Source organism: Alosa pseudoharengus, unplaced genomic scaffold (assembly GCF_046254945.1).
Source record: "Alosa pseudoharengus isolate Yale_2024_CS ecotype anadromous, Long Island Sound unplaced genomic scaffold, YU_APseudo_1.1 YU_APseudo_1.1_scf_9, whole genome shotgun sequence".
Taxonomy (NCBI): Eukaryota; Metazoa; Chordata; class Actinopteri; order Clupeiformes; family Clupeidae; genus Alosa; species Alosa pseudoharengus.
This window is the reverse complement of record NW_027468881.1, coordinates 16,291,281-16,314,087: the sequence shown is the minus strand read 5'-3', so window position 1 is coordinate 16,314,087 and position 22,807 is coordinate 16,291,281. Positions and strand designations below refer to the sequence as shown.

The following is a 22,807-nucleotide window of genomic DNA, read 5'->3' as shown; positions in this document are numbered from 1 at the left end:
TCTCAGCAAGAACTATGGCCTTGCAAAATTTCAAAAAGAAATACCTATAAAGTTGTCTGGCAAATATGCAGCTTTATGTGTATGTGAGATATAGTCTTCAAGCCCTCCTAAACTCTTACAACTAAAACTCAGAAAATCTGCTGACTGGGTCTCTACTGATGTGTATAAAGACTGGAAACTTGACAGAAAGACCACACATCTCGCAAACCGGTGACAAGTGTGCTGCAAGCGGCTGTCTCTCCATGTGGCCGTCAAATGTGCCTCAGTCAAACAGACCCAGGCTGTGACAAAGGGAAAGTTTTAGTTACTGGACAGTCTGCTTCTATAAATCACCTTCACACAGATATGATCACCAATGTGTTTGACCTTAAATCACGCCAATGTTAGACAGACACACCGTCCAGACCCTTATAATTGCTAAAATCGGTACTTTGGGACTTCCTGATTTCCTGGCCAGACATATAACTGGCTTTGGTAATATAATTGGGAACCTGACTTCACAAGCCATAGGAGTTCACAAGCTTGGGGAGTTCACAGGCCTAAAGAGTTGACAGACCGTAGGAGTTCACAGGAGGGCTCTGAATGTGGATGTCTGGTGCAGAGTGTAAACACAATGAAAAGAGAGGGAAAGACTGATTGCCTCTATCTGTGTGAATATGTGTCACTCAAATACAGAGCTACTTCAACTTGTTGATATGTTGATAAGTACACTTAAAACAATATCAAATCACATTAACATAAATTCTAGACTATGAGCTATAACAACGGTTGGATAAAGGGTCATTCTGTGCAAAATCATCTAAAATCTGAAAAAAAAAAAAAAAATGTCCCACATGTACCCTTCAGTTTTCCTCCACATAAATGTATATCCAGATACGGGCACAGGCGAAATTGAGAGCCTATCACCAAATGTTAACAAAAGTATGGCCTCACACAAATTCACCTTGCACTGTTCATAGTGTGCTACAGCATTTTTGAACATTGACGTCTTCAACACTACCTGGATGAAATGTTCTGCTGTGACTACATTCTACATAGGATCAGAGTCTAAATCTGAGCAAATTTTTCAACAAGTCAATTACAAGTTAATGATGCATGAATTTTGTTTTCATGCAATCTGAATGAAGCAACGTTTTTATGTACTGACTTAATGTGTACGTCTGTATAGTGTCACATCCAGAGCTAAAACTGTGGCACTCCGCACTACACTTACAGTGCCATATTCCAATGCAACCCTTTGTCTAAATGGAGGAAGACATGGAAGATCAGTACAAACTATCCTTTACAACAATAAGATGACTGTGATATAAAATAGAATACAGTATGTCTTAGAGGACTGCTTTTGTGGAATTGTATCACATTCTCCAAGGAGGTTACGTTTTTGGTTTGTCTGTCTGTCTGTAAGCAGGATAAGTTATCCTGGATAACACAAAGACTATGAGCGCAATTATTTTAGGAAACTTTTTGGGAAGGTGTAGCATGGGCCAAGGAAGAATCCACTCAATTTTGTAGCAGATCTGATTTACAGGGTAGCTCCGCAAATTTTGTTCTCTCAACTAAAGTTGCGAAACACAGCATTTGGCCTTGGTATAGACCTTTGCTCTCTGAATGGAACTCTGGCTGCTGACGAATTCATAAATAATAAGTGTTCTCCTTGGGACTACAAAATTGTGAGTATGAAGGTAACTTCAACAGCATAATGACATCAGTTTGCGCCATGACCCCTTTTCATTAAAATAAGGATTAGTCTTAAACTCTTCAACAGTTTCTCATGGTGAGATCCCCTAGTCTTCGTCAACCTGGATTATACAAAGGCTGCTATGCTCTTGATGTAATTGCTGCTATAGAGCCTTTCAACAGCATGAACCAACATGTGCATTCCCAAGGCATTTCCGGTGGCACAGAAAACAACATTGAGCTAATCGTAACATGGGGACAAACAAAAAGAAAAAGAAAACATGTTTTAAAGTCGACATTTTGTACAGCATTAAGCTAAAGCCAGATTAATTTTCATTTCAAAGTATCTGTGTTGGTTTTGAATGTTTCAACTGGAAATCCCCTATGAACAGATTGAAAGGGTCTATAGTTGAGCAGACATGTTTTTGTGTTTGAGAGTTATTGTCTACTGTGGGCCTTCATTAGGTTTGGTTGTCAGTTGGCCACTGTGGGAAGCAACCCCAACCAACAGCAAGAATTTAACAGCCTGTATAGGTGAAATAGATAATAGCTGAAATCTGGATCAGCAGTGGATATAAAAAGGTGGGCTTACTATAGCATTTAAGGTGTCTGCATTTCAATCTCTGAAGGAGACATAACAGTGGTCTAATTGTGAATAGCCTATTATATGTTGTAGTGACAAATGAAATGGCATATGTCATATTTTGGTCTCTGCTACTATGAGTATGAAGCTATAATGATGAATGCTATGGGAAATGGTGTATATAGGTCTGCTCCCATGGTTTCCAACTATTTGGTTATTTTAAGAGCAAAGAGAAATTATTGTTTGATTGACTCAGACTTCAGTAGCAAACACATGTATTCCTTGTCCCTTTCTATTGATCTTTATCACAGTTGTCAACAGTTTGGGGGCTAACTGTGCAACCATTCTTCCCCTCTCCTAGTTCCTATGACCATGTTCACCAAGTACTTTAAATTTCAGTTATTCCAGTGTAAACAGCATGGTGGGTAGGAAAACCTAACCCCACCCTGCTTGAAAGGTCATTACATGCAATGTCTCCAACAGCTCAGCTCTGAATAAAGTAGGCTTTCTTAAGAGCAGATGAGTAAAAGCTGAAACACCGGCTCTATTATGACATCATTTCCTGTGCGCTTCCTGGGTGGAGGAGCTAAGTGGTCCCTGCTACTTTTATGAAAGCGTGTTTGTGTCGTGTGGCACAGAGGTGGGGAGGCCTGGTTCTGTGTTTGTCAGGTGAAAGTGATGCCCACGCGCACACACACACACATACACACACACACACACACACACACACACACACACACACACACACACACACACACACACAGCTGGTTGCAGAAACATGGTTGAACAGCTGAGAGACTGAGGTTACATGCACAAGCGCACACATACACATACACAGACACTCACACACACACACTTACTCAAAAACAAAAAGCTCTATTACTCTGTACTCCTACCTCAGATGGTGTTAGGGTGTTCCCAGGTTAGGGAACAGGAAACAGTTCCTTAACAAGGACTCTATCAAAAACGCTTTGTGAGGTGATGGACACAATGAATGAATGACCCAATTTTCCGGCCTCTGCTGAAGATTTCCAAGGTTAGGTTAAGAAGGGTGCTTTACCATTTCCGATTAATACTGAAGATTTTCTTTTTCCTACTATTTAGTACTAGAGTAATTCCAGCCTATTTTTTCTGTGTCCTTCTTTCTTGTCACTGCACAAACTCATATTGTCTGATGGTTGTATGTGTCTATGGCTGAGGTACAGAATAAGGGTATTCCTGTGTTAAAATAACATGACTCTGGTTGTGTGTTTTTTGAGTTCTGGTTTGTGATCTAGAGTTTGTGGTTGAAATTCCATAATATTGGAGTGACCTTTCACCTCCCTCTGTACATTAAATAACAGGCCTCAGCAGTATAAGTCCTTCTCGATGGTGGGTATTTAGATACTGTGCAACTAATCCAAAAAATTGTCCCTGGTGCAACAAATACAAAATCGTTTTCTATCTTGATTGGACTCTATAGTTGGGAAAACACATCAGGGGAAAAACACTGGACATTTTGAACTAGATTAGACTCTATTCCAGACTGCGGAAAAGAACTGGACTAATGGGCTGGTGAGAGGGCTACTGAGGCCGTAGTAGAAGCTCTCTGCAGCAGCAGGCCAAACAGAGAGGACTAATTAGCCCCATCACTTAACAAAGGCATGGGTTGTGTTTGGTTCCAATGCTTGCTGAAGTGAAGGTACATATTTGTGCGTGGCAAAGTGTATGGGAGTGTGTGTGTACACTACATGATGAGGGTGGGTTGCAAAAAAAAAAGTGAGGCTGTACACTTGGAATGTGTGTGTGTGTGTGTGTGTGTGTGTGTGTGTGTGTGTGTGTGTGTGTGTTTCTGATTATGTATATGTTGTAATATTGTGGGATACTGTTTATCCAATAGGACTAGTGTGTAAAGGTCCACACCATGAAATTACAAATACTGAATCTGAATTCAGAACTAATATTAAACATTCAGTAGCAGCACCCCAGCAAATGCTTTAGGTCTGTGTTTCTCTAAAGCTCTTGCACTGGGTAATTGCCAGCTGCCGGTGTTTACAGACTGAGCTGCGTGTTTGTCTGAGTGACAAGGTGTTTACTCCATATGCTTCTCCGGAAAATGAGTGGTAGCGAGTAAGTGTGGCCTGGAGAATGTGCACATGTGTGTGTTTGCTTCTCAGTTGGGTGTGAAGCTAATTAAGATTTTTTATTCAGACATTTAAAACTGTTCTTCTTTGAGAAAATAAATTATAAAGGAATAGGCTAAGGCCACACACAAACACATATACATACATACATACATACATACATATATTTTTAGTAAGTGACAATTGTGTCATATGTAAAGTGGGCATATTACCTCCTGGAGTTCATATACAGGATTTATGTTTTCACTTACAATAGAAATACTGTATATCTGGTTAGGACATTATAGTTGATATTAAGTTACTTGTTGAAATTTAAGAATGTTAACTGTATTTAATCTGTGTACCATTTTCTATAATCAAGTCCTAAAGCGGGCTGTTCAAGTTATCACAGGACAGCACCAAAATTGGACATATACAAAGAACCGCCCCCTTCCCACCACACACACATACACACAGTCACACAACAACACTTACACACACCACACTCATACATACAAACATACACCCTCCAAAGTCACACTTGTGCCACCTCTAACTGGCAGTGTGGGTGGGGCTACACCAATAACCACATCAACACTGCCCTATGAGAGAGCAGAAGCTGGCTGTCAATCACCCAAGCTGACCACATAAACATCAGACCCACACCAACCAGAGTTCATGTACAGCAGTGGAGCACTTGCTAACCAGTGCCCTGAACCGACAGAGCTCAGAGCTTCAGCAGGATCTAAACCACACAGAGGGACTTTTGGTGGTATGCTCTTGGACCTAAAATAGCTGAACAAAGGACCTGGACTCCCTTTTTGGTCTGTTTTTCAAATCTCTACTGTATGGGAAACAGGAGGCTTTAGAAGATGTTTTTGACAGCCCACCATACACTTCTCCTCACCTTGAGCTCTCTACTGTCCCTGTCCGGTGCTTTGGGGACATACCACTACAATCTTTTCAAGTCTCAACCAAATCCCCAGCATCATGCTGCAAAACCCATGGGTCGACATAAGTGAGTACTTCAATCCATAATGGATTATTATTCTAATTGAGCTAAGATAAATATGTGTAAATGAGAAATACATGCACTGTATCACTGTAACTCAAAACTTAGAAGTGTCACCACTGATCAAATCAAAGCTGACCTCATCTATACTGAATCATTCATGGGGGGAACATTTTTTTTTTCAACGCAAAAATAACTACATTCAGGAGAATACTGTTTAGTGTGATCCAAGTCATCATTTAAAATTCACTTTTTGGATTTATGTCATACTTTCTATTGTTGTAATGGAAAAGTCCTGATCCATTAGTATTTATTCAATTGATATGTTATCATTCAGTGACATTTTATCTCCTTTTGTTGATTTCACAGAAACCACTGTGCTTATGTTGTGGAGAAGAGTGTCTCATTCACCGTGCAGGATGGAGTAGCACCCTACGTCAAGGCAGAATACAACAAATGTTCCTGGGGTCAAAAGTGTCCTACACTGATGTGAGTTGAACGTGCTGGTTACAATTAAGTTACAATAATCAACGCTGACTTTTAATCATATGAGAATGACTATGGTGAACATTTTTAGTACATTTCAATCTAGAATATTTCAATTATAAAAATATAAACATAGAGGGCTCTTTCTCAACTCAAGGTCTGAGACAAGACTATTAAGGCCCATGCAGCATTGGGATTAGCCCATAGCCAAACCTTTTAAAGATAACAGTGTGCAAATGTAGGATACTGTATGGACAAAAGTGATCTAAAATCCACAAAATGTGTTGGTTTCTCTCCTAGATGAAGGCTTGATGGCGAGTTTTTTACATTAAACATTAAAATGTCCAAGTCATGGAAATAAAGGCTTTTTAACTATTTAAAGAGAGAGTACGTTGGAGTTCTTTTTGTTTTGGATATCCACAAAATGTGCTTTTAAACAAAACACGGAAAAGATGTTCACAAACTGTAACATTATGGTCCTCTATTCTGTTTTCTCCTATAGGTATCGCTTGTTCCATAAACCCTTGTACAAGGTTGCCTACAAGACAGTGACAGAGCTGGAATGGCGCTGTTGTCCAGGATTTTCTGGTTTTGGGTGTAAAATTGGACCCATGCATAAAGGTCCTATGCCTATGCATAAAGGTCCTATGCCTATGCATAAAGGTCCTATGCCTATGCATAAAGGCCCTATGCCTATGCATAAAGGCCCTATGCCAATGTACAAAGGCCCTATGCCAATGCAAAAGGGACCCATGCCTCCATTCAAAGGCCCAATGCCACCATTTAAGGGACCGATGCCTTCCTTTAAGGGACCAATGCCTCCTTTCAAAGGACCAATGCCCCCATTCAAAGGAGGTCACTGGGGGCAGAACCCAATGAACACTAGACCTAATAATAATTTTGGTCAAAATGGCGGTTCTTACCCAAATCCTTCATACTCGTCCATCTCAAATCCTCAAGATCCCTTAAATGGTCATCCTGATGGCATCCCAGACCATCACGATTCGTCACCAGAACACCATGATCCCACTCTGGATCATCAAGACCCAATGCTGGATCACCATGAGCCCTCACTGGATCACCATGATCCTTCATTGGACCATCATGATCCATCTACGGACCATCTAAATCCAAATCCAGACCATGATGCTGACCCTGAACCTCATCCCATTAGAGTGAATGTTGAGGCAGAGCTGATTCCTGAAGAGCATGCACCTTCTGCAGACATTCATCCAAACTATGGTAAGAATGAATACTCTTCAGTCGGTATTTAAGACCTATTGTAACCTATTGGTAAACTATACCTAATAGTTCAATTGTAAGAGACCTAGTATTCTGTTCTATTCCAAGTAGTCAATAGTAATTTTTCATGCTTATTCGTGTCTGTTCACTGACAGATCAGGACCTTGATGGTGTGAATGTTGAGAGACTTGACAGGATGGAAGATGACGTGCAGCGTCTGTCTCGTGGCCTGGAGACGCTACGAGGCACAGTGACCGGTCTGGAGGACAGCCTCCGCGCATCGCTGCGTGAAGACGCAAACAGGATGCTCTCTGCCCTCCTCTCCGCAGCTCCGGCCACAGGGCCACACACAGCCGGGGCCTCTAGCGCCTCCACGGTGGGATTTGGAGACCTTCCTGGGGTGGCCCCTGAGGTTGTGGGCCTGGATGGTGTGCAGTTCCCAGGTCTGACCGAGCTGGTTGGTAAGGTAGCCGATCTCCGCAGCGAGCTCCAAGCCAAGGCTAACGAGCTAGATGAGCTCCGGGGGACTGTGCTGGGGCACGATGGCGCCCTGAAGATGCTGACCAACTCAACGAACTCCCTCACAGGGAGCCCTCTTGCGCCCGACGCTCAAAGAGCCATGGAGAAGATGGTGGACACCAAGCTGAGCGGTGCCCGCACAGCCATCCTGGGTGGCTTTGAAAGGCGTGTGGAGACTGCAGAGTATCGGTGCAAGGAGAGAGCCGGGGAGGTCCGGCGACAGTGCCAGAAGGACCAGATGGATGGGCAGAGTCAGATGGAGGACAATCTGGGCGGAAGCATGGCTGACCTGAGGAAGCAACTGGCAGACCTCCAGGCCCAGATCCAGTCTCTCTCTCCAGAGGATGGCTGCTGCAATGGGGTCTCCGGCTTAACTGAGAGGGTGGTTCTCCTGGAGCAGTCAATGCACGGGCTGAACCAGTCACAGAAACATCTCAAGGCTGAGCTGGGAGGGCACAAGGACCATGTGGAAGGCATGTTGGAAGGTCGTTTGGGTTACGTAGAAGCGAAACTAAACATCACTCTGGACCTGCTGCGAGGAGCAGGACCAAGAGGAGAGCCTCAGAGGAGCTTAGACTCCAGACTAGAGGAGAAGCTCAAGGCCTTGGAGGAGCGTCTCTTTGCAGCAGTGGAGGAGCTGGGTAATGCAACGGCTCCTGCTCTTCTGGAAGGACAGGGGGTGCCGACCCTGGAGACTGAGGTCGAGTCGCTTCGAAAGAGGGTAGCAGTAGACGTAGACCGGGTGCAGAGGCAGCTGTCCAATTTGGAGCTCCTGTGCTCTTCAAACTGTGCCCCGGTGCCTGCACTCGAGGGAACCACTAATATACACGTTACTAAAGAGGACAGCAGTCAAGCGGACAACCACACAAAGATGCTGGACCTGCAGGCTGAAAGGCTAAACCGTCTCAATGCGACCCTGGCACTTCTCCTTCACAAAATAACCGAGAGAGAGGAGGCACAGGCTGAAGGCCTTCACGGGGAGGTAACGCTGCTCAAGGTGAGTGTGCGTTCAGTGAACCACACCCTGCTCGGCTTGAGGGACTCCCTAGGCGCAGTGGTGCAGGAGGTCAGCCGGGCGAACACCACTTGGCAGGGTCGTGAGGAGCGACTGGCCCAGCAGGTGAAGGGTGTGGTGCAACTGGTGGGCAAGCAGGCCTCGATGCTGAGCAGTGGAGAGAAGAGGCTTGCCCGTCTGAAGGGCGAACTGCAGGAGCTGAGGCGCCGGCTGGCCGGTGAGCTCCAGGGTTGCCGCTCGGCTGCTCTGGGCGTCCAGAAGGAGGTGAGCGAGGTGGGCGGCAGGGTGGCTCGCGTGGAGGGCCAGTGCGGCGGCTTGACACACCTTGCTGACGACCTGGAGAGAATCCGCGGAGAGCTTGAGGGACACTCGGATGGGTACCTGGCCCAGTTCAACAGCACTCTGACCAGTCACTCGCTGCAGCTGTCAGAGCTGAAAGAGGGACTGAAAAACTGCACAGGAAATACTGGGCTGGCTCAGGCACTGAGTGTCCTTCACATAGAGCCAACCCACAAGACGTCTGAGGAGCGTATAGAGGTACCAGCTGAGCCAAGAGGAGACCAGTTTGCAGCGCCGATTCACCCCAAAAAACTACATTAGATATAAGGCACCGGTATCAGAAAAGTCTTACTAGTAAGCCACAGTAACTGCACAGAATAAAAATAGGATGAAATGATGGGTTTCAAAACCAGTGAATCCAACACCAGCATAGACAAACTTGAGTATGTCAATGAGAGACTGATATGGGAATGGTTGTATGGGGTAGGGATGGGTCAGAAATGTGATTTCATGTGTCTGTATAGAGCTTAAGCTTAAAAACTCTGTCTCATTCTTACTGAACTGCTATTGTTGATTGTTGTTTTATTTTGTTCAATTTTTATACTGATTTTTACTGATCATAATTATGACATTGGTGTTGGGGAACATGTGTGTATTTTGCTATTATGCATGTCATTTAATGTCCTTTTTGCTGTTGTTTCAATATTGTGTTTACTTTGTAATTACATGTTTATAATAAAACCACAAAATGAACTGACAATTTGTAATTGTGCTTAATTACGAAGGTAGGAGATAGACCATTAATAAACATCACAACAGAGGCAGTCTGATGAGATAAGATGTTGGGAAAGCTAGGAAATAACTCACAAAGACAATGTGTCAACATTTCAGATTAGAATCAAAGACCTTTACCCATACATGCAAATTATTTAGGTAGTGCTTAAACCTACCAATAGTTAACCAATTTTAGCTAGCCAGTGTGTCTGACAAAGTTAAAACATTTGGTACGAGGCAAAGGACCAAAGACCAAAGTGTTGGTACAATACAGTGCAGTGATTGAAGTGCAGTGGCAGTAATTCCTGGGCTAGCTGGTGGGTCATACAGTTCGAGGAAGGAATGCAACACGGTCATGTCATTGGTGCATGCTAAGATGCATTACTAGCTGTCCAAAAAGGATACGCATACTGAGCATTTTGAGATGATAAGAACCCCATTGGCGAATAATTCTTCTTAAAGCGATGGTTCGGAGTAATTTCACCCTAGGGTCCTTTGCACCATGACCCCGAGCCAAACACCCTCCCAGAATCTTTTTTCCCTTGGTCGACCCTGGTCGAGTAGCGCTGTCAGAAAAAATGACGTTCTGCAGTCGTGATGGAACCAACTTTTATCTCGTAAATTACCCCACTAATAATGCCCTGAATGGTACGAAACGTCCGCAGTAGTACAACTATGACCTTTAGTCCAATAACGAAGCATTAGAAAGTTTGTAAGTGCACCAGGAGTTTATTATGACCGCCGCACAGCGAAGCGAATAGGTTTAGTCAGATTTTTTTTCCTTTTTGCCCAAATTTCCGTCAATGATTCCCGGGACACTGAAAGACCAGGGTACACGAAACTTGGTGGGCATGTAACCCCACATGGATAGCATGGAACCATCGTTTTCTGTGAATATCTCGAGAACCGTAAGGTTTAGAAGGACCATTTTTTTTGTATGTTGATCTCAAGGGGCCATGTCAACCCATTCCATAACCACTCATTTCATGTATAGCGCCACCTAGTTAAACACAAAAAAGTAAAAATGAGGTGTTGTAATTGAAGGTATCTGTGACCTAACATAGTAAAAACTGCACGAAATTGGAAGTGTGGCATGTAACCCCACATGGATAGCATGGAACCGTCGTTTTTCGTTTTGATCTGTAGCCCCCCCGCTGGACTGGACCCCCCGAAAGGAGGGTAGGGCAGACCCAGTTCTCTGTGAATATCTTGAGAACTGTAGGGACTAGGATGACCATTTTTTTCAGTATGTTTGCCTCCAGGGGTCATGTTAACCCATTTCATGTGCACACATGTGCACAAACAGATACACACACACACACACACATACATACATTCACAGTAATCATACGTATGACACATACTCACACAGTAGACATATGTACGCTTGCATGCACAGGCACATACGCAGGCACATCACACACAAGCACACACACACACACACACACACAACATAAACATGTACATGCACACATGCACACAATTCAAGAATTTCTCAGAATTATGAACAGGCAAGATGGAGGTGTGGTTGTATAAAATGAATTTTACATGTGAAATCTATGAACTAATCATGTTTTGGTACTTGTTGTCTAGCAGATATCAGTGAGAATTGAGTGTGGATAATGCAATTTAGTGAGACAGTTAGAATCATATAGGCCTTTCAGCGTGATTTATTTTTGTGGAAAAAATGTGTTGGACTGGGCGGCGGTCATATTTTGTACCGCTCTGCGGTACATCTAGTTTAAATAAACTCCTGGTGCACTTACAAACTTTCTAATGCCTCGTTATTGGACTAAAGGTCGTAGTTGTACTACTGCAGAAGTTTCGTACCATTCAGGGCATTATTAGTGGGGTAATTTAAGAGATAAAAGTTGGTTCCATCATGACTGCAAAACGTCATTAGTTTCTGACAGCGCTACTCGACCAGGGCTCGACCAAGGGAAAAAAGGTTCTGGGAGGGTGTTTGGCTCAGGGTCATGGTGCAAAGAACCCTAGGGGGAAATTACTCCGAACCATTGCTTTAATGTTATATTCTTTACTTGCACATATCCGCTATGCTTTTGATTCATATAAATATCATCTACAGCATCTATATCCTCTACAGCATTTAACAGCATCTCCCTGGTGATCTCTTAAGGTTTGTGATGGATTTGTGGATTGCAAGCATACTCATTTTAACTATGGGGCCTGCATGCCAATTGAATCGTGGTGCCGGATTCAACCAGAATTTGAAGCTACGGGTTCATGAAATAAATACAATACACACATAATGATTTTATACTAATGCTTTATAAAGTGAACAAAACATGTCAACAGCAACACACAAATCAAGTACATGATTATGCATGATGTAGTTATGTGTGCAACCACTACTGAGTAAGTTACAGTCACATTAAGTATAAGTATAGTATAATATACTCTTTTGATCCCGTGAGGGAATTTTGGTCTCTGCATTCATCCCAATCCATGAATTAGTGAAACACACTCAGCCAGGGGCGGAGTGGGGCACTAAAATCCACCGGAAAAATTCGGACGGCACGGGCCTCCCACCCTTTGCTCCATTCTAGTTTAGGCTTACGTTAATTTAAGTACAAACAAATTAAATTGTAATTTTTTATTTGTGATGAAAGTTCTGTAACGCCTAAATCAGACAAAAATGAATTAAGATAAAAAACTAAGGCTAGCCTACACAAAAATCAGCATGGGAGAGATGAGTGTGCAGGGTAACCATGAATGACATATAGACAGTGAGCAAGTGGTATAAATACTGGTTGGACTTTTTCCAATTGATAGTGTGAATCTCGGAGATTTTCGCAGAAGATTCTTAGTGCATTAGCCGAGTCGATGGCCGCGGACGACTTGGGGCCGCTGTAATAACTCTATGGGCCGGCCCGCATCACGCAGACTCATCGGCCGGCCCACCGGGAAAACTCCCGATCGTCCAGATTGCCACTCCGCCCCTGCACTCAGCACACAGTGAACACAGAGGGCCAGATGTACGTACATTTGCGAACATAGCGTTATCAGCGTCATGGACAAACCGCAGATTGCAAACGCTGTCAGACCCAAGTTTCCGTCGTATTTATCAAACTAGTGTAAACTGGCCTTTCTGCCTTTCTCCGCCCAAAAAACGCAATTTACGAACGTCCACAACTGAACAACAGAGCCTACACACATACAAGCGCAGTTGAATGAAGTTAACTGATGACAACATTAAAAAGAATCAAACGTTTAGCGATCATGAACTAATACCATACATAAGATGTCAACAAGCAGGGAGATAATGAAGATCAGTAGTTTTACTCAAACTACTTGTGCACATAGGCTATGGAAAATTGGTCAAATCTAGTAAGTAAGAAAGTTTAAGTGAATGATGTGAAACTGAAAGTAAGACATTCGAAAGGCCAACGAAAGTTAGGGTTGCTTTTGATAGTAGCCTACAAATACTTGTACTACATTGTGCTCTAAATAGCGATTCTGTTGTCTTTGAAAGGTTCTCTTATTGACGCATTGGACTGCAATTTGGATTAACACCTACTTTTACAAGGCGGAAGTATTTAGGCGCAGAATAGACGTGGGCTTTCAGGAGCAGTCTTTGTACATACCGCGGAATACATAATTAGGCGCTCTTTACGCTTCCCCTCCCATCTTTTTACGCTAAACTCCCACAGAGAATGTCTAATAAGGGGAGAACAAGCCACTCTCGGGAAACTTCCGGTTTCTGAACTGGTTGCAGTTCCACATGGGGGCGCTCACGAATAAGTGTAGAATGGAGGTCTATGGAGCTGTACCCCTCAAATACACTTTTCTCGGGATATATTTTTTTGCCCAGAAATTTGAATGTTGCACGCGAAAGAGGGGACAGAGAAAATACACACCGCTGAGTATTATATTTTTTGAGTCACTTATTTGTTCTAAAAAGCCTTTTGACGTCACTCATTAGCAGAAAGCTAGTGTGTTGTGGGCAACAACGACCCAACCTGTAAGAAATCGAAAGGACGTAAGTACTCGTTCATTCAACTTTTGACCTATAATCCATAGTGAGCTTGCAGAAACCACAATCAAATCTTCAATTTCTCAAGGACAACCAGGTGAAAGAGACAAATTTAGCCGTCTAGCTCCATAGACCCCCATTGTTTTTGCACTTATTCATTATCGCCCCTAGCGGAACTGCAACAGATTGCAGGTACAATGGAGTTAATTGGGAGTGATCCGGCTCTCCGTAAACGGGCTCTGACTCCCACTTTCCCCTGGATCCTCCCATGAATGCATTATGCATGACACGAATAACGCAATTAGCCCTTTTCAGCTCCCTGCGACAGGCAGTTTGCACTTTTACATCATTGCGGCCCGTTTGTACATACCTCGCAATGATTTTACACGCACGTTGCGAAACAAATACGCCTGAAGTGGGCGCAAAAGCGTTAGTACATCTGGCCCACAGTGAGGTGAAGCACACACTAATAATCCCGGCGCAGTGAGCTGCCTACAACAACAGCTGCGCTCGGGGAGCAGTGAGGGGTTAGGTGCCTTGCTCAAGGGCACTTCAGCCATGCCTACTGGTCAGGGTTCGAACCGGCAACCCTCTGGTTACAAGTCCGAAGCGCTAACCAGTAGGCCACGGCTGCCCACCTCACTATTTAGTTCTGCACATTCACATTGTGCAAAACTAAATAGAGACTGCGTTTAGGATCTGACTAGATGCTAGATGGGGGGCCTGTGGCAATGGGCTTCCAGTCATCTTGGGCCCTTATGCAAACCTTTATGAGTTACCTCTATGAGCACCCATAACTTTGGAAAAACCTCTATGAGTTATTTCTTTGTATACCCGTAACCTTGATATTGTGTCTTATAAGTTGAAAAGTCTGTTGAATTATGTCAAAATCTGTGCCTATAGAATAATCTGCAAATTATACAATTCATTATCTATGATATGTAATTATCTTTAGCCTACTTTAAAATTATTTTCTATTTGTTTGATTCATATTATAATTTTGGCTAATTGTGTATTAATTACACAATGTCTCACCTGTAAGTCTGAAAAACAATTGGCAGTAAAATTTGCCAGTAAAATAAACAAGTGGAAATACCTGGTCATAGAGGGGTAATAAAAATGGTTAAAAATTGACAGACAACCACACACCGGGAACAGACCTACATACAGCTACAGTACCATAGGACTAACTTGAAAACACATTTTGTTTGGACAATTATTCTGAACCACACCACTGAGGGCAATTCACAAAGTGACGTAAGTGAAAATATATCTCTCTTTTACACAACTGATCTCTCTCAAAACGGAATGGAGGTGAAAGGGTGATCTCTATGTACTGTGTTGGTCACAATACCTAGATTTTACAACTTGTCATTGTGTTGGTTTTCTATTGTATGATCTGGTCACTGGTCTTTGTTGGGAGTATCAGATTATCCTCGTTACTTTGACACGTACAGTCGAAATTTGATTTTGCAACTCTTTATGACACAGGTTGGTATTTACCATGAGAAGTTTCATACACAATAATCTTTTTAATATATATATATATATTTTATCTCATGCTTGCTTGATAATCTCAGTGAAATGCTCTTGAAGGCTAGCACTAGAAATCTCTCCTGTGTTTATCTGAAATTACTCATATCAGTGAAAAAACTGAGGTGATGGAGGTCAATCAAGCGTGTTTCTGGGTCTATACTTGTTTTTTTTATTTTATTTAACTTCATTCATTAGATTTGTGTGAGTGACAATGATCTGTTTACATTCATAATATTATATTCAATTTTGGCTGAAAAGCTGATATTCAATTGAAGTTCTTGTGAAGGTCAAACATGAAATGTTGCTCAGTTAAAGATTTATAATAATAGACCTAAATGTGTCATTCTTCCAGACGCAAGTGGAGAGACAGCTACTCACGTCTAGGGGTAAAAAGTGCAATGGAATATTACCAGCAGGTACAAGCTTTTCACATATACTTAAACCCTTTAACTGGCACACCATGATAAAAGTAATGAAAAAATGTTTTTTTTGTTTTATCTTGCTCTATTAGGCTGTAGTATGGAAAATCTGTGATTTTTTTTTCAAAGGACCCTCCCATTCAATTTCTATAAACCTCTACCAAACGGTTGAAGTGCCTGTTAATGGTAAAAGTCAGTTATCTGACATTGGCATGAGATTATTGTGTTTTACTGAAAGAAAACAGTTCTTTCCCAAAAAAAGTGGTATTATCTAGCTCTATCACCAAACGACTATGGTCCTCTTGAATCTATGTGTCAGTGTATAGAACAAATCAACACCTGGATGTCTCAAAATTTTCTTCAGCTGAACAAAGAAAAAACTGAAGTAATTATATTTGGTAAAAATGAGGAAAGACTTAGGGTTGCCACTCTCCTTGGCACAAAAGGGTTGAAGGCAAAGGATACTGTTAAAAATCTTGGTGTATTAATTGACAGTGATCTAAATTTCAACAGCCACATGAAAGCGATAACTAAATCAGCTTTTTACCACCTCAAAAATATTGCCAAACTCAGAGGGCTGATGTCAAAATATGACTTAGAAAAACTCATTCATGCATTTATCTCCAGCAGGGTTGATTACTGCAATGGACTGTTCACAGGCCTTCCTAAAAAGACTATTAAACAGCTTCAGGTGATACAAAATGCAGCAGCTAGGATTCTAACAAAAACTAAAAGAACTGACCACATTACTCCAATTCTTAAGTCCTTGCACTGGCTTCCAGTAAGTCACAGAATTGACTTTAAAGCACTATTGCTTGTTTATAAATCAGTAAATGGAGCAGGACCTAAATACTTGTCAGACATGCTTCAGCAGTACACACCTTCTCGTCCTCTCAGGTCCCAGGTGAAAAACCTGCTAGTAAAACCTATAGTTAGAACTAAACATGGTGAAGCAGCTTTTAGCTGCTATGCGGCTCAGCTGTGGAACCAACTTTCGGATGACATCAAAAAGGCCCCAACTGTAGCCAGTTTTAAATCTAGACTTAAGACCAAACTGTTCTCAGATGCTTTCTGCTAACTGTGCCGAGTTACAAATTCTGAATCTGCCTTGATATTTATTCTACTTTGTCTTTTATTACTTTTTTTTTTACTACTTTTACCTTTGTTTTGCTTACTAATTATTCTTTATTTTTAAATGATTTTACCTTGTTTTATGTTTTCTTTTTATTATGATCTTTACCTTTTAACTATTCTTTGACTATATTGCCCTTCTATGCTTTTATTTGTTATTATTGTTTGGTTTTGTTTATGTAAAGCACATTGAATGACCTCTGTGTATGAAATGCGCTATATAAATAAACTTGACTTGACTTGACTTGACTTGTAGCCCTGGTCCTAGAGTTTAAGATAAATCATGTTAACAATAAACAAACTCATGCCTGTACCTGTAGACCACTTAAGTAAATTTACCATTGAAATGAATGGGATTCTATGGATTTAGGTGAAGAACGTGTACACATAATACATTTTGGTCAGTGCCATGAAGAGAAAACTGATTCAACTATATAAACCAAATATTTTCTGAAAGCTTAGACCCTCAGGATGTGATCTAACATGACATGAGACATGTCCCACCCTCCTCATTAGTATGCAGCCCATGCATAACACATTGGGTATTGGTACAGTAAATCGGTATATGGCTGATACCTTTGGGTCTGTGCCATTTAGGAAAAACTGGTTCAACTATAAAAACCATATATTTTCTGAAAGCTTAGACCCTCAGGATGTGATCTAACATGAGACATGTCCCACCTTCCTCATTAGTATGCTGCCCATGCATTACACATTGGGTATTGGTAAATCAGGTATATGGCTGATCCCTTTAGGTCTGTGCTATTTAGGAAAAACTGGTTCAACCACCTAAACCATACATTGTCTGAAAGCATATACCCTCTAGATGTGAACTGACATGGGTTTTGACATTTGTCACCCTCCTCATGACATGATAGCCCAAAACGGTATTAGCCATATACACTATTTACCAATACCCAATGTATTATGCTTGGGCAGCATACTAATGAGGAGGGTGGGACATGTCTCATGTCATGTTAGATTACATCCTGAGGGTCTAAGCTTTCAGAAAATATATGGTTTATATAGTTGAATCAGTTTCCCCTTCATGGTACAGACCAAAATGTATTGAATTGCATTGAATTAGCATCGATTAGCATAGCTAATAAGCCTATTTGATATATTTCATGTGTATGCATGCTTTTTAAACATATATATGCTGTGTTAACAGTAGTAGTATACATTTTAAAACAGTATATAATGGTTAATATGATTAATTCATGAACTTTGTCATGTTTTCTAGTATTATCTATACGGACCTGACTTTTACCATTGACAGGCACATCAACCGTTTGGTAGAGCATGTTTTCAAACCATTATTTAACCATGAAAATATTATTTTTTTCTTAATGTAAGTTAATACATGTGTTATTCCACTTCATTTTTACATAATAATGAAGAAAAAAAAGTCTTACCTTTAAAAACTTGGTAGATGTGACTCCACAAAATATGGCCGAAATCGCGTAAATTAATTTCTTAAATCGCGTATGATGAGAAGGTGTGGCCTTCGACATTACAGAGGTACTGAGCAAATATTTTGTGCTTAACATGTAGTGCTCAAGTGGTAGATATGGCTCCATATGTTTACATTTAAAACAGTTTGATTTTTTGGTAAGATATGATGTCTTAAAGTGTGCTCTACCAAACGGTTGAGCAGTCAGTCAAAGGGTTCATTTACAATGCAGCTTTTTATTGTTTATTTTATATTTTCTCTTTTCACTTTCATTCCTTGTCCACTTGCATTGTGAATCGCCTTGCCATCAAAGTGCCACACTAATAGTAGAGAATATAAAAAATCATTGTTTTGTAAATTTGTCAAACTTATAAAAAGCATTGTCAGTGAAGTGGTCAAGCATGCATTAGATAGAGTATGGTCACTGTGAGATGAATTCTCAGAGCAAACTATATTATGTATTAACACAGATTCAATACATTGAGGACAATGCCCGGTTTGGTGATTTGATTGAGTTCTCTTATCCGGTTGGATTTTCTCACTGGGGTGTTTATGATGGAGAAGGCTATGTCGTCCATTTTGCCGTTGCAGGTAAGACTATTGAGACAGAACTTGACCTCTTAAACCTTAAAGATGACATAGAATGGAGGAACGGAGTAGCCTATGTTATCTTGTTCTCTGATGTTAACATAGAAGTTATGCAACTTTGGTTTGTCAAAAACCAATGAGATGTAAAGTAACTAATTAGAAATACTTAAGTACAGTACTTTACTTGAGTTTTTATTTTTCTTCCTACTTTTACTTTACTACATTTTTTAAATTGAATGTATACTTTTACTCCACTACATTTTCATTAGCAGCATTAAGTAGAAGTATAGGCTAAGATAATGTGCTAATGAAAACAAAAGCCACAGTTCCCATTCAGCATGTTTGCTGACCTCATGTCACCACGGGACACAGCAATGAATGAAGACATAGTGACAGAGTTAAGGCCTAGCAAATATAGCTAGTATTAAGCCATAGCACACCAAGGCCTATGTACTGTCTAGCACTTTTGTTTAGCCTTTCAAAGCATGTTTAAGGAGTGTAATGTAGCTGCCTTTCTAAACATGTTGGATAAACTTCATCTAGGCCTATAAAAGGAAGCTGCAGTGAAAAATGAATGGCAACCATGCCTTTGTTCAGGCTTCGAAGACATTGTGTATGGAGTGTAGGCACCACGTTTTAAAATTCTGCATGAACTTAATAGCTTACTCAAAGTTCTGACTGCTTTCTTTTTTAATAAAATGCAAAGGAGAGGGTTGTCAGTGTCACCCCAATTGGCCTTGAAAGCTTGTATTAGTACTTTGTACTTCTAAGTATGTTTTATAATGGGCTACTTAGATAGATAGATAGATAGATACTTTATTGATCCCTAGGGGAAATTCAAGGTCACAGTAGCATACAGACAACATACACACACACATTCACTAACAGCAGAAACTTGTCATACTTAAGTATAATAATAGATACTTTAAGACTTTTACTTAAGAGGTATGCTTATAAATGACTTTTACTTTTACTTAAGTCATTTTCTGATCAAATGTATGTACTTCTACTGAAGTGTGGGTTTCTGATACTTCATACAACTCTGCTATTGTATTTTACAATCCAATAATTAGGCTGGGGAATAAGCAGATACAGTGCATACGTAAAGTATTCACAGCGCTTCACTTTTTCCACATTTCGTTATGTTTCAGACTCATCTTAAAATGGATTAAATTACTTAAAGGAGAATTCCGGTGTGATATTGACCTAAAGTGTATTGAAACATGATACCGAGTATGAAGGTATGTCTCATAGCCCATCTCGGCTTGCCCCCTGCACTCCAAAATCTGGCGCTAGTTAGCAGATGCTACCAACAGCTTTTTCAATGGTGGTGTTTCGGCATCGGGTTAGCCATGCAAATAAATCACTGTTTTACACCCATTTACGAGGCTCAATGTATCTCCACACTTCATTGGTAGACTTCAGAGGGCCCTGACATTTAAAACGAGACATTGAGAACTTTGAAAAAGCACTGGTAGTTTACTTACAAGATTATTTATACAGACAGTATCTTCACGAAGTTTAGCGTTTGCAGCCATCTTGAATTTAATCACGATAAGTCGAGCTACGAGTAAGAATGAACAGGTATGATAAGGGATCAGATTCCAAAAATAATTCAGTGGAAATGCATGGATTCCAGTTGCTGCTACTGGAAGAAACTGGAATCCATGCATTTCCACTGAATTATTTTTGGAATCTGATCCCTTATCATACCTGTTCATTCTTACTCGTCGCTCGACTTATCGTGACTAAATTCAAGATGGCTGCAAACGCTAAACTTCGTGAAGATACTGTCTGTATAAATCGTCTTGTAAGTAAACTACCAGTGCTTTTTCAAAGTTCTCAATGTCTCGTTTTAAATGTCAGGGCCCTCGGAAGTCTACCAATGAAGTGTGGAGATACATTGAGCCTCGTAAATGGTGTAAAACAGTGATTTATTTGCATGGCTAGCCCGATGCCGAAGCACCACAATTGAAAAAGCTGTTGGTAGCATCGGCTAACCAGCGCCAGATTTTGGAGTGCAGGGAACAAGCCGAGATGGGCTATGAGACATACGTTCACACTCGGTATCATGTTTCAATACACTTTAGGTCAATATCACACCGGAATTCTCCTTTAAAGGCCTGATTGGTGGAGTGCTCCACTGATGTTTGTCCATCTTTACGCTACTCTCATCTTCTCAAAAGAACTCTAGACTAGATCTCATTCATAGTGACCAATGGGTCCTTGGTTACCTGTCTGACCAAGGCCCTATGAAGACTGTTGGTTGTTTCAAACTTTTCCATTTGAAAATGATGGAGGCTACCGTGCTCTTATGCACTTCCAATGCTGCAGAAATTGTCTTGTACCCTTCCCCAGATCTGTGTCTCCACACAACCTTGTGTCACAGGTTGACCTCATAGCTTGGTTTTTACTTTGACATACACCATCAACTGTGAGGTCTCATATAAAGAGATGTGTGCCTCTCCTAATAATGTCCAGTGAATTCATTTAGGCACAGGTGGACTCCAAAGTTGTAGAAGCATCTCAAGGACCATTGATAGAAGTAGGATGCACCAGAGCTCAATGGCGTCATAAAAAAGGGTCTGAATACTTATGTAAAAAAGTATTTTTTTTTTATATACATTTACAAAACACTCCAAACACTTGCTTTTTTGTGGGGTGTTGGAGTATTGGGTGTAGATTAATGAGAAAACAAAGATGAGTCTGAAACATAATGAAATGTGAAAAAAGTGAAACGCTGAATACTTTCCGTATGCACTGTAGTGGCCACTCATGCTTATCTGGCACCTACATGAATAATGAAGTGAGATCTACGCTGATTGGCTGCCTTGCAGCTAAAGACCGTTCACAATAAGCTTCAGTAACATCTACCTGCATCTCTAACTCAAAATGGTAACATAAAATGGTAACGTGATGAGAGAGATGGTTTGCGTCACAGTCTGTATTTACATTACAGTCTGTCTTGGTTCAGATTCGCCTTTTTCAAGTTCAAGCTTTGCATATAAAGAAGGAAACAACCATGTTTCCAGTTTAAGTATAACTTTGTGGCCATGCACCAAACTCTCCTTATTCAACAAATCCAAGGTAAAAACAGTTTTCCATTCTATGTCTGGTTTAACGTCTTCTGGAAAATCCATATTGAGACTCAGAATAAGGATATCTCGTTTTTGTACCGACAAAAGAGTTTTTCACTCTTAAAATAAAGCTCATATTATGTATGGATTTAAAACGACATTTTATCTCTTTATAGATACAGCCATAGTCCTTTTGATTTACATTGAATTCATGTATTACCTTAGTATTTGAATGTACATTAATAAACAAAAAATACAAAACAAAAAAAGAAGTTGGGAACTTGGGACAGTGGTGCTTATTTTGCCTTTGTATACAGTCTGCAGTTTATTCATTCATGAATTGCTACATATGTTATTCCCAGATGAAGGAAAGTTGACGAGAAAGTTTCGAAAGTTTGTCCTGCAAAAGCTGGTCCCTCTGAGTGGAGATATACTGCTGGGGGAAACAAAAATACGCCGGCAGCACATAGCTGACATCAATGTACCGAGAGGAGCCCATGTCACCATCAGCAACAATCTCCATGCCCGCAGGCCATCTCCAGAATGTGACATCCGACAGCGCCGAACCGCTCTTCTGGGCCATGACCTGCACTACAAATTGCTCTCTGTGAACTGTGAACACTTTGCCACATTTGTACGATATGGAGTCGGTATTTGTAACCAGGTAATGCACAAAATGCATCAAAATGAAAGTAATTTAGTATCTCCTGTTTTTTATATCATCCATTGCATTGTTTTCAACATAACTTGTCATCCCATTCCTCTCTTATATTTTACCACCTTAACAGATCCCTGGTAGAACCAAGAATAAGGAATGTCAAGAGGCAACAAAAACCTTCCAGAGATTAATGTCATGACAGTTGCAGTCATGTGTATAGATGTACATAGGTACATATTTTCCCACATCAACCTATTTATTA

General features: G+C 41.0%; 2 protein-coding genes across 2 annotated transcripts; both read left to right on the top strand.

Annotated features, from left to right (window-relative positions):
• Nucleotides 1-5,065: 5,065 nt before the first annotated feature.
• emilin3a (elastin microfibril interfacer 3a) lies at nt 5,066-9,615 on the top strand. The gene is made up of 4 exons (XM_076275904.1): nt 5,066-5,380; nt 5,744-5,863; nt 6,363-7,102; nt 7,258-9,615. Exons 1-4 carry the CDS (start codon nt 5,235-5,237, stop codon nt 9,234-9,236), a joined length of 2,985 nt encoding a protein of 994 aa, XP_076132019.1. The 5' UTR covers nt 5,066-5,234; the 3' UTR covers nt 9,237-9,615.
• Nucleotides 9,616-15,617: 6,002 nt separating this feature from the next.
• On the top strand, nt 15,618-22,744 carry LOC143114999 (phospholipase A and acyltransferase 2-like). Its single transcript, XM_076276837.1, has 4 exons — nt 15,618-15,635; nt 18,693-18,813; nt 22,250-22,551; nt 22,676-22,744. Exons 1-4 carry the CDS (start codon nt 15,618-15,620, stop codon nt 22,742-22,744), a joined length of 510 nt encoding a protein of 169 aa, XP_076132952.1.
• The last annotated feature ends 63 nt before the right edge of the window (nt 22,745-22,807 follow it).

Excerpts from the sequence above, each read along its gene's own strand:
- LOC143114999 (XM_076276837.1), top strand. Across the intron at positions 18,814-22,249 it reads CGTCCATTTTGCCGTTGCAG|ATGAAGGAAAGTTGACGAGA; the intron begins GTAAGACTATTG and ends TGTTATTCCCAG. Across the intron at positions 22,552-22,675 it reads GAGTCGGTATTTGTAACCAG|ATCCCTGGTAGAACCAAGAA; the intron begins GTAATGCACAAA and ends CCACCTTAACAG.
- emilin3a (XM_076275904.1), top strand. The coding sequence starts at position 5,235 with ATGTTTTTGACAGCCCACCATACACTTCTCCTCACCTTGAGCTCTCTA. Across the intron at positions 5,381-5,743 it reads AAACCCATGGGTCGACATAA|AAACCACTGTGCTTATGTTG; the intron begins GTGAGTACTTCA and ends TTGATTTCACAG. Across the intron at positions 7,103-7,257 it reads AGACATTCATCCAAACTATG|ATCAGGACCTTGATGGTGTG; the intron begins GTAAGAATGAAT and ends GTTCACTGACAG.